General features: G+C 36.7%; 1 protein-coding gene across 1 annotated transcript in view; it reads left to right on the forward strand.

Annotated features, from left to right (window-relative positions):
• PRIM2 (DNA primase subunit 2) overlaps window positions 1–12409 on the forward strand; it is a 342261-nt gene that overhangs the window by 56004 nt on the left and 273848 nt on the right. Inside the window, exons 6-7 of the mRNA XM_025925313.2 lie at window positions 9568–9669; window positions 11767–11904. Coding sequence (XP_025781098.1) covers window positions 9568–9669; window positions 11767–11904 — 240 coding nt within the window. The remainder of the gene's footprint in view (window positions 1–9567; window positions 9670–11766; window positions 11905–12409) is intronic.

Below are 12409 nucleotides of genomic sequence, written 5' to 3' on the forward strand. Positions count from 1 at the left end.
TATTGTTAATGAAAATATTTGAGCTGAGTTTAGGGGAAAGGGAGATACTGTATTACCCTGGAGAAGTATTAGCATTATATATTGCTGTCGGATTTGTTTAGTTAGAACCCAAAATATTAGGAGAAACATCTGTACGTTCAAAGATACCTATTTCTTTGTAAGTGATCATAAAAGAGCCATTGTGGATTAACTAACATACTTGAACTTCAGTTTTTTAGGCTGATTCATCACACTTTTTGGGGCAAAAAACAGTATACACAGTCAGTTATGATTATCTTCATCAATAGTGGGGAGAACAGACATGTATATTAGAATTTTATTTAAATTCAAGTAAGTGTTCATTGAGCAAATTCAAAATACATTTTTATTTTATCTTTTTATATTTCCAGTTGGAAATTCACTTAAAAATAATGAAAACTTTCATAAAGACATTAAGATTTCTTCTCCTTTCATTTTATCTCCCTAATCAGTTTCTTACTTTATTAGTTGCTGTGTGAGAATTACAGTTTGACTCTAAAATTGGTCTAAAATATACCTCCCTTTGTCCAAGTGCTCTCTGTAGTTTGTATCTGGTTGCACATTTGAGTTTTGAAGGATTTCCTGTATGGAATGCAAAGGAAAGGTAAATAGTCCATTAAGTTGAGAAGATACTGTCAACAGAGACATAAATAAAACAAATGCTGAAGCAGAATAATTTGGTGTTAGCTCTTAGGAAAATACTTGCTATTGCTAAACCTCAACTTAAAACACTGTAGAATGAGTACTGATTATATACAATTTGTGCTATTAACACCCTTTAAAATTTTTACCTGTAACACTTACCATGACATCTAGTTATATTACATTTTTAGTTTCTGTATTTAAAAAAATTTTTTTTAATGTTCGTTTATATTTGAGAGAGCATGAATGGGGGAGAGGGAGAGGGAAACAGAGAATCTGAAGTGGGCTGCATGTTAACAGCAGAGAGCCCAATGCGGTGCTCGAACCCACGAACTGTGAAATCATGACCCGGTCCGAAGTCGGACGCTTAACCAATTTAACTTAACACTTAACTGAGCCACTCAGGCGCCCCTAGTGTTGGTATTTTTATCCTGTTCATTACGAAAAAGGAATTAAGGTGAAGATTTTAATCAACGACTTTTTCTTGATGTTACATGTTTGTTCAACTCTCTTGCAGAGCATCATCTTGTTTATTTGGAGACTGCTTGCGTGGCCTTGTGAACTTCAGTGTCAGGTTTTAGTTGAAGATCCAATTTGATTTCTATTTCTATTAATTAAATTAAGATAATATCAACCTTGTAGGGTTGTTGATATGATTAAATGAAATAGTGTAAATTAGTGTAACTAGCAGATGGTATGCATGGGCCTCGCTCTCCATTGGCTTTTTAATAATCTATGGGTGGACACACCTAAACTGCCTCCTCTGTACTTTATTTCAGCTTTCATATAACAGCTGGTGAGCAGACATTTTAAGCCATTACACGGTGGTGAGATAGTTGTCTACCAGCCAATGATTCTGTTTCAGTTGTAGTGCCAGCATTCTCTTCATGGTATGGTTTGTGCTATTACTTAACTATTTTGTAGAGCTTTTTCTGCCTGTGCTCTATAGAAATGGGCAACGGAAGGGCAGGAATGGAGTGATGGTGGGTTGAATGGGTATGGTTTGGGCCCAGCCTCACTTCAGCTAGAGTGTGTTCTTTTCCTAATTTCTGTAACATAACATTGTTCCAGGTTAAGATTTCCTTTTAAGGTAGCTTTCAGAATATGCTTGATTTTTACCTTTCAGGGAATACAGAGAAAGAAAAGCTTAACTAATATTAGTAGTTAAGCAACATTAGTCTTAGACTCAACAGATTTGGATAAATATGGAAATCATTAGCCATGGCAAAGTGGTGATTCTGTAGTGTCACTCTCATAGGACTTAAGCTAGTCAACAATTTCTTCCAAAGTAAAAGGATATGTAAGAAAGCATTCAACATTTAGAAATTGAATTAAAAAACACCATTATAATAACATTCATGAAATGGGTAAGGAATAAATTTACTAAAATATGTGCAAGCTTAAGGAGGAAAATAAAAATAATATGTAATCCCTTTATCTAGAGTTAGACAGTTTTACTTTGGTCTAAACTTTCTCCCAACACATAAACTTAGGCACAAATACTGGCATGGAATCTCTTAAAGGTTTGTTTTAATTTGTCCTCACCTAACTGTATTAATTTACTTTCAGCTAACAGTATTTCATGGATATTTTTCTATAACAATAATCATAAGTTGTCATAATTTTAAGAAGAATTTTACCAAGTGTAGAATATTTCATTATGGTATAGTTCTGTTTTCCTTTTTAGTATTTTAAAGAGTAGGAAGTTTAACACATATCCAGAAAAATATATATAAAACAAAAAGATACAGTTCAGTAGATTATTATTAAGTGAACACTAGTCTGTTATCCAGGTGAGGAATAAAGCGTTACTCTTACTCTTCATACTTATCCTTGTGTTCCCTCCTGTGTTTTCCTTCAACTAGTTGTCTTCTCTCTCTTAGAGGAAACCACTGAAGTCTGACTTTATGGTAATCATTTCCTTACCTTTTTTTCTCTTGAGTTGACCCTGAGTGTCCATCCCTAAACAGTATAATTTTTCTTACTAACACAAAACTTTATGTAAATGGAGCAATGGGCTATGTTTTATACTGTATCTGGGTTATTTTGCTTAATATGTTTTTAAGATTTATGCATAGTGTGTGAAGTTTATTTTTGCTATTGCATAGTCTATACTACAAATATATTACATTTATTTATTCTGCTTTTGATGCATTTTGGCGTTTTAATTTTTGGCTGTTGTGAATAATGTTGCTTTATGATTATATAAGTGCTTGTTCATGTTTCTTTGTATGTATGCTTCTCTAAAGGGCTGTGGTCTGAGAACTGGAACATTCTCATCACTTGGGAACTTGTTAGATAATTTTTGGGACCTGCCCTAGAGATTATGAATCAAACTGTAGGAGCGGGGTGCAGCAGTTTCTATTTTAACAAACCTTTTAGGTGTTTCTCATTAATAGTACTGCTTGAAATCCATTGCTCTAGGGTAGGGCTTAGCAAAATGTGGCCTGTGGGCCAAATCCTGTCTGCCGTTTCTGCGTGGCCTGTGAGTGAAGATTGGTTTTTACATGTTTAATTAGTTGAAAAAATTAAAAGAGGATTTCTTATTAAAGAAAAATTATTGTATGAAATATAAGTTTCAGAGTACATAAATAGTGGTATTGTAACACAACTGTATCCATTTATTTATACATGGCTGTTTCCTTTCCATAAGGACAAACAGTGTACTTGTGAAAGAGACCTTGTGGCTTACAAAGCCTAAAATTTTAACTATTGGGCCTTTTCTAGAAAAAGTTTGCTTATCTCTGCTCTAGTATATATAGTTAGGAGAAAAATTGCTAGGTTATGGGATATGTTTACCTTCAACTTATGAGATAATGCCAGGTTTTCTAAAATGTTTATACAAATTTGTACTGCTGTCAGTGGGTTTTGAAGAATTTCATTGCTGTACACATTCATCTGTATTGTCCAACCTAATTTTAGTTCTGGTGAGTAGTAATACCTTCATTGTGTTATTTTGCCCCCCAAATTGTAATGTGAGAAGATTCAAAAATACAGAAAAGTTGAGTTTTATAGTGAATACCCATATATACTCACCATCTAGATTCTACAATTTACATTTTACTGTACTTGTTTATCACTTATTTTCCATTCCTGTATCTATCCATTTCATAGTAAGTCCATTTCTAAGTTACAGAAATGGTTACAATTCCCACCTGCATATCCTGAAATTCAATATTTGTTAACAGTTCTCTTTTTATTTAAGGCAAAGCTTACGTACAATGAAATGCACAAATTTTAAGTGCACCATTCATGAGTTCTGACAGATGCATAAACGTGTGCAACTCAAACTTCCCAAGATAACAGAACATAACTGTCAGCCCTAAAAGTTTCTGCATGCAGCCTCCCAGAAAATCCCTGTTCCTGCCCTCCAAAAGGCAAACCACTGTTCACATCTTTTTCTACCACATGAAGTTTTGCCTGTTCTAGAACTGTATATAAGTGGGATTAAATAAATCTTCTTGTGGTCATATGTTTTCACTTTTCCTGGGTAGATACCTGGGAGTCAGATTTTTGAGTCACAGTGGCAGCTGTCATTAGTTTTATAACCAAGTCGTGGATCTTTTTCCAAGGTGGCTGCACCATTTGTATTTCCACCAACAATCTATGAGAGTTCCAATTCCTCCACACCTTCACCAACATTTTTTTTTTTTTATGTTAACTATTCTAATGGTTGTATAGTGTTAGGTCATGGAGTTTTTCACTGTAGTTTTAATTTGTGCTTACCTGATGACCAAGGAGATCGGGCAACTTTTCATAGAACTATTGACCCTTTAAATTTTCTCATTTGTTAAATGCCTATTCATGTTTTTTGCTTATTTTTCCATTGGAGTGGTTATCTTTTTTCGTTTTTTCTGTCTTGGCTATTTTTGGGCCTTTGTGTGTCCATATACATTTCATAATTTTTTTTAATGTTTATTTATTTATTTATTAGAGAAAGGGAGCATGGTGTGCACATGTGCTGGGGAGGGACAGAGAGAGAGGGAGAGAGAGAGGGAATCCTAAACAGGCTTGACACTTAGCATGGAGCCCTGTGTGGGGTTTGATCTCACGACTGTGTGGTCATGACCTAAGCTGGTATCAAGAGTTGGATGCTCAACTAGCTGAGCCACCCAGGGTGCCCCTCCATATAATATACACTTTAGAACCAACTTGTAAATGTTCACACAGAGAGATGCAGAAACTGTTCTAATTTTGAGAGTGTTTTGAATTTATAGGTCAATTTGAGGAGAAGTGGTACATTTGCAATATTTGGTCTTCTGGCACAAATGGGATATCTCTCTGTTATTTTTAGTTTTCTCCAATTTCCCTAAGTAAGATCACAGTTTTTTTGTTTTTGTTTTTTTTTGTGGGGGCCTTTTACGTCTTTTGTTAGATTTATTCCTAGGTACTTGATAGTTTTAATCCTTTTGTAAATAGTAACCTTAAAATTATTTGGAGGACCATATTTATTGAGGCCGAGGAGGATTGTCTTTCTTCCAAAGGATTTTCATTTGTTTCTTTCATGGGATTGTAGGAAGTGCTAGTTCAGGATGATTTTAATTTAAATCTAAAATCTGAAGTCCCTGTCCCACTAGATAATTGAATACTTGGCTGCAACTCCATATGAAGGCTGATAAACTTCTGGTTCATACCCACTTAAGTCCTTCAGTGTGCTAGAGAGTAGGGCATAGTTACCACTTTTGGCAGGGTCTCCATGAAGCTGCTTTCCCAGAATTTAGCAAATATTAAAGCGGGCTTTACATGACAAGGCGTACCTGTTAGTCTGACAGTTCCCAAGTAACCTGTGAGAACTTTGATGCAGATGGATTGGTCTGAATCACCTACCTAGTCCACAATCACTACAACTTGAAGAGGTTTTTTTTATGATTCCACTGAATTTGTATTTCTGTTCCTGAGTTTTTTTTTTTCTGTTTCTAGAATCTCTCTCTTTGGCAAATCACTTTTTATAGTTTCCCATTCATATAGCTATCGTCATATTTGTCTTTTCTTTACACATATTAACATAGTTATTATCTATGTACTTTGAGTCTTTTTCTCTTTGCTCATGAAGAGATGTTTTATTGTCAACCTTGTTATAAAAGACAATATGATTGACATTGTATTTGAAGCTGTATTTGCAGGAATCGTTTCAGGCATGCTGGAATGTGTTTCCCTTCAGAGAGGATTTGAGTCTGTTTCTGCCAGGTGTCTGGAGTATTTGAACCAAGGACCACCTTAAAACATATTCAAGGCTTGGGATTTCATTAATGGCATTTAAGTAGGGGGATCTTTTGTTAGATACTCCACTTTCATTTGAATCTGACTTTATATATGAATATTAATCTGTGCTTTAAAGAAGATGCTGTTAAAAATTTTTATCAGTATTCTTTCTTTGATTTTTGTGAGAGATTGACCTGAATTATAAAGCCTGCTTTACTGAAACATCATGTTCTACTTCTTTAACTAAATACCTGTTGTTGGACACTGAGATATTTTTTTCTTACTTTATAAATAATATTGTGATGAAAGGAAATTATTCCTTTATTTGTATTTGTCCTGTTAATTTACTTCATACTAATTCTGGAAGTAAAATTGTTAGGGTCTGCTTGTTTTAAGGCTTTTTGATACGTATTGTCAAAGTGCGCTACACAAAGATTGTCCTGACATTGTGTTTTCTAAGTCTTTTTAATTTTTGCCTTTTTAATAGGTATAAATTAATATGGCATTATTATTTTAATTGACTCCCCTCCCCATTCTTCCCTGTCCTAAATAGGAATGTTTACCATGGTTTTTCTGTCCCTGTTCTAGTACTGTTTATTAAGTGTGTGCGTGTGTGTGCGCACACGCACGTGCAGAGGATAGATACCTTATCTTTGAAATGAGAAGCTTTATCGTTTTCTTTTTTTTTTTTTTTTAATTTTTTTTTTTTCAACGTTTATTTATTTTTGGGACAGAGAGAGACAGAGCATGAACGGGCGAGGGGCAGAGAGAGAGGGAGACACAGAATCGGAAACAGGCTCCAGGCTCTGAGCCATCAGCCCAGAGCCCGACGCGGGGCTCGAACTCACGGACCGTGAGATCGTGACCTGGTTGAAGTCGGACGCTTAACCGACTGCGCCACCCAGGCGCCCCGCTTTATCGTTTTCTAATACAGAGACCACCAAGCATCATCCACAGATGCTGAACTTTGAGACTAATGCCATTACTGAATAGAACTTTTAGATTATTTCACTTGTGATAGGATTGAATGTATTTTGTAGCATAAGTTGTGTAAACTGTAAATTAGTGACTGGACGAATGGATTGCAATAATCATTGGTGCTGTTCACCAGTAAGTTTGGTTTCCTTCTTTCTGGGCAAGTAGTAGAATTATACTTCCTGCTCCTTTGGACATTGCACACCTGTAAGATTTGCTGTTATTGAAATGTGAGTGGAGTTGACCTGTATAACTTTTAGAAAGAACCAGTTTGCCGTTATGCAGGAGATTGGAGCATCCAAAAGCTATCTGATTGCGTGGTGAGAACCACTGGTAGTGAAGTGTTCCTCCTTCCCACTGCCGCCTTCCCACCACCCCTTCACGAACATGCAGAAAAGCAGGAAATACCATTTTTTGTTAATCCATTAAAAATTTCAGATTCTTGGGGCGCCTGGGTGGCGCAGTCGGTTAAGCGTCCGACTTCAGCCAGGTCACGATCTCGCGGTCCGGGAGTTCGAGCCCCGCGTCGGGCTCTGGGCTGATGGCTCAGAGCCTGGAGCCTGTTTCCGATTCTGTGTCTCCCTCTCTCTCTGCCCCTCCCCCGTTCATGCTCTGTCTCTCTCTGTCCCAAAAATAAATAAATGTTAAAAAAAAAAAAAAAAAAAATTTCAGATTCTTTAACTGTAGTATAACCTAACCAATCTTAACCAATGTAGATCGCTGTAAAAGTGATCAGGAAAGGTACAAAGGCTGATCATCTGGACAATTATAAATGAATGGAATTTTAATTTACTTTTATTTTTGCCACTTATATGATTATTGTTTGTGTTTTGCTTTTAGATTACTGTACTTATGTCCTTACAACCTAGGGGTTTATTGAGAGTAACTTGGATGTTAAATGATATAAATATTCCCTTCAGTTTGTTGTTTATATTTTATCTCATTTTCAGATCTTTTCTTTTTCTCGAAGTTTGCAATTCTTATCCAGTCAGATCAGTGTTTTCCTTTTTGAAGACATAATGATCTGAGCTAGTAGATCTATAGTTGTTCCTAGGAAAGCTGGTAGTTTAAGTTTGAAGTTGTTGTGTATGGCTAGAAAATTGAGAAATGGGGGCACCTGGCTGACTCCGTCCGTAGAGCACCTGGTTCTTTTTTTTTTTTTTTATTTATTTTGAGAGAAAGAGATAACGAGTAGGGGAGGGGCAGAGAGAGGGGGACAGAGGTTCTGAAGTGGGCTCTGTCCTGACAGCAGAGAGCCTGACATGGGGTTCCAACCTGTGAACGGTGATATCATGACCTGAGCCGAAGTTGGATGCTTAGCTGACTGAGCCACCCAGGCATCCTGAGCACATGATTCTTGATCTTGGGATTGTGAGTTTGAGCCCCATGTTGGGTGTGGAGATTACTTAAGAATAAAATCTTTAGGGGGTGCTTGGGTGGCTCAGTTGGGTAAGCATCCTCTTGATTTCAGCTCAGGTTATGAGATCCCCAGCATTGGGCTCTACACTGATAGCGTGGAGCCTGCTTGGGATTCTCTATCTCTGTCTTTGCCGCTCCGCTGCTTGCATGCATGCTCTGTCTCTCTCAAAATAAAGAAACATTAAAAAAACTTAAATTGGTAAAAAAGAAAATTGAGAAATAGTTAAACTGGTGCACCTGGGTGTCTCAGTTGGTTAAGTGTCCAACTTTGGCTCAGGTCATGATCTCATGGTTTATGAGTTTGAGCCTCACATCAGGCTCTGTGTGCACAGCTCTGAGCCTGGAGCTTAGTTCGGATTCTTTGTCTCCCTCTCTCTCTGCCCTTCCTCCCTGGCACTCTGTCTGTCTGTCTCTCTCTCAAAAATAAACATTAAAAAAAACAAAATAAGAAATAGTTAAACCACTCTTAAATGCAAATACGCATTTTTTTTAAATGTATGTTTATTTTGAGAGAGAGCATGTACGTGAACGTGAACAGGGGGGAAGCAGAGAGAGAGAGAGAGGAGAGAGAGAATCCCAAGCAGGTTCTGCACTGTTAACACAGAGCCCTACCCAGGGCTCTATCTTCTCATGAACTGTGAGATCATGACCTGAGCCAAAATTAAGAATCTGATGCTTAATCAGCTGAGTGACCCAGGCACCCCTGCAAATACATAGTTTAAGAAATTAATATAACTCTTGAATTAAGATTATGGTTCTTTTTGGTCTGTATTAGCCTGTGTTTTTATTATAATTTCTTTCCTAGTATAATACTTTTTCTTTTTGCTGTTGTTCCTTTGTGGTATATGTCCTCAGAAGTTGGCACAGTAGAGGTGCCTGGGTGGCTCAGTTGGTTAAGATCTGACTCTTGGTTTTGGCTCAGGTCATGATCTCACTGGTCATGGATTCAAGCCACATGTCAGGCTCCTCCCTGGCAGGGTGGAGCCTGCTTGGGATTCTTTTTCTCTGCCCCTCCCCCTCTCGCATGCACTCTTGGTCTCTCTTTCAAAATAAACTTAAAAAAAAAAAAAAAAAGAAATTGGCAGAGTAGGAATTTGAAAGTATGTTGAATTTAAAATTTCTTTCATATTTTGACTTTCTTAATGATTTAGTACTCATATTAGGAATTATTTGAGATATCAGGATTTTTAAAAAATATTTTGTGAAAGTACAGTATCTTTACTAGAATAGGAAAGTGTTTTATTGAATGAAGGCTTAATTTCTTTTAAAAATTTTAATTTCTTAAACCACATAAAATGTATTTCCTTTTAGATAAGTGATGAAGAGAGGAGTCTCCGAGAACATGAGATTATTGCTTCATCAACCTCTTCGAGTGCGTCTAAGTCGGAGTTGGAGTTGGAGTCAGTTTATAAGGTACATAAACTTTTAAAATACTTCCTGGGTTTTGTTAAATATATCACATTGAGCTTTATATACGTATTTAATTAATACAGTTGTATAGTCTCTGGTCACTGTAGCTTCTCTCTCTCCTGTGCAGAATTCATTTTCACCCCACTGAGGGTGTGCCAACCCTTCTGTGCTGGGCTGTCCTCCTACATAGCCTACACACCCTTGTAACCTTGTTTGAACTCTGACCCTGCCAAGGCAGACCATTCTCTTCAAGAAATACTCTGCTCACAATGCCTAGGCTTTTACACTTCATGCTGAGCTGCACTGGCAGGAGTACTCTCCCCTCCTTGAAGTCTACTTGACTTCAACACTTCGTTCTGGATCACTGCTGTGTGATAGCCTTTTACATCACTCTTGGGCTCTGATGCCATGCTTGGACTGTCTTCCCCACCTGGACTCTTTCTTATTCTGTTTGGGCTATGATGCCATCTGCCTACTTGCTCTCTCATGGCAAGACCTTCTTTAACCTACTCAGGTTCTGACATCTTGAACCAGGCCACTTCTGCTGCCTTCTGTTCCTCAGCACAGGTACCTACTTTGCTTGCACCCATTGAACAGCTTTTGGACTGAATAATTCAGAAGGGGAAGGGGGAGAGCTGAAAGTGATTTTAAAATCTGACAGTTGTAACACTACAATTTCCTTTGAAAAGGATGTACTGATTATTGTTGGTGAGTGCCAGTAGTTTAAAATCCTGCTTCCACATTAGCTCCCTATTTAGGCTTCCGCCTTCTACTCATTAGGCCACCATTCAGTAAGCTTCCCAAACTTAGAGTATGGGAATCAACATTTATTCCTCCCATACCACACATTTCCCATAACTCTGCCTTCACATCATTTTCTGCTTCTCCTTGGGCATTTTTATTTCCACTGTGACTACCTTAATCTAGAATCATGGAATATTGGAGCTAAAGAACCCCTAAGGGTCATTTATACCATCCCTTTCTCCCCTTCCCCCGTTTTGTAGATTTGGCCACCATGGTTTAGAAGCATTCATTAAATGTGTAGAAATCATAAGTCTGGTCAGTCACAGAACTTGGACTAGAACTCATGTTTCCAAACTATCCCCATCTCTTACCTGCATCATTGAAATAAACCCTCTAACCTCTTCCTCTAATATGTTCTGTGTAAGTTGTTTGATGCTGTGTCAGACACATACCACCCTGTAGAGCTGTTTGACTTCCCATATGTGTCTGTCTTGTTTGCTCAACTATGTGATGAACTTTAGTAACAGATCTGTTAAAAAAAAAAAAACGTGATTTTCTTATTGGGTGGTGGTATTGGATATATGGAAGAATCTTAGGCATATTGATTTAATTCCTCTAAAACTTGGGTGACTAGGCAATTTGGGGATTATTTCTTTCACCTGATTTTTTAACCTCATTTTTAAAAAGAAAAACTATATTGGAGAGAGAGGATGATATTCAGTTTACTAATACCATATTCTGCTCATATCATAAAATTTTAGGGTAGGTCTTAGGATTTTAAAAAATCCAAGTGGAGTGGTATGTTTTTTTTTAAAATGGTATTTACTGGCAAATACTTCAGTAGCAGAACTGAACACTTACTATTTCCATTTCTTGGTATTGAGATTAGCTTTTCCAATATATTTTTCTGGAGAAAGAATGGAAACAGATGAAGAAATTTGGAATTACTTTAGTAATTTTCAGCACTGAACATATTGTATATAGATAATAGATGCAGAATAAAGTTGTGGAAAATGTCATATGAGGGGAATGCAATGTGCTTAGAGGGCTTGAGTTGAGAGTTTAAAATTCTGAGGATTTTAATTTGTAAATTTATGAGTTAAGAGTAAAATAATGCATACTAAGTTATTTTTCAAATCATCTACTCTGAAATGAGCACATTTTTGACTGTCATCTTTTCCTAATGTTTGTTGTTTAGCTTTAAAGAATATAAATAGATTTTTTTTTTTTTTTTTAATCTGCTGGGAGAAATGAATTTCTCACAGGAAGTATTTTGTTTAGACTTAGTATGAATGAAGACTTAGGAGGATTTCATGACAGGTACCGACTTACTTTCCCTGTTTCACATGAATTCAGATCCCTTTTGCTGATGCTCTGGATTTGTTCCGAGGAAGGAAGGTCTATTTGGAAGATGGCTTTGCTTATGTACCACTTAAAGATATTGTGGCAATTGTCCTGAATGAATTTAGAGCCAAACTGTCCAAGGCTTTGGCAGTAAGTATTTCACTTTATTTCTGTTTTTACTTTATGGCCACATACACATGTTTTAATTATATACCCTTGGTAGTTTTGTTCTACACTTCTTGAGAAATAAGTTAATTTAATTTTTATAACAACATTCAAATTGCTTATGATGTACTGGTAATTCTGGAAGCATTAAGTTTTTATTTGTTACTGCCCATAATTAGTTTTCTTATCTTTCTCATAGTAATACTAATAGTGAGCTGATTAATTTTGTGAGAAGCTTCTATGGGTCATGTCTGCAAGGTCATGCCTTTTTTCCTTGGAGATGCATTTCATATAAGGCCCTTCACATTTGTTGTGGCCTGTGGTGTATATAACACCTAGATTTCTGTCCTAAATTGGTATTTTGTGTCAGTAGAGGGTAATATAGAAGAAGGTCTTTATATTAAGTAATAAAAACAGCGATATGCTAGTGCTGCAGTAAACAACCTGCTGAATGCAATTGGTGGTAGCTGTTTGAATAAATAACACGATC

This window comes from Puma concolor, chromosome B2, assembly GCF_028749965.1.
Source record: "Puma concolor isolate L17-30 chromosome B2, mPumCon1.1.hap2, whole genome shotgun sequence".
NCBI classification, from domain to species: Eukaryota; Metazoa; Chordata; class Mammalia; order Carnivora; family Felidae; genus Puma; species Puma concolor.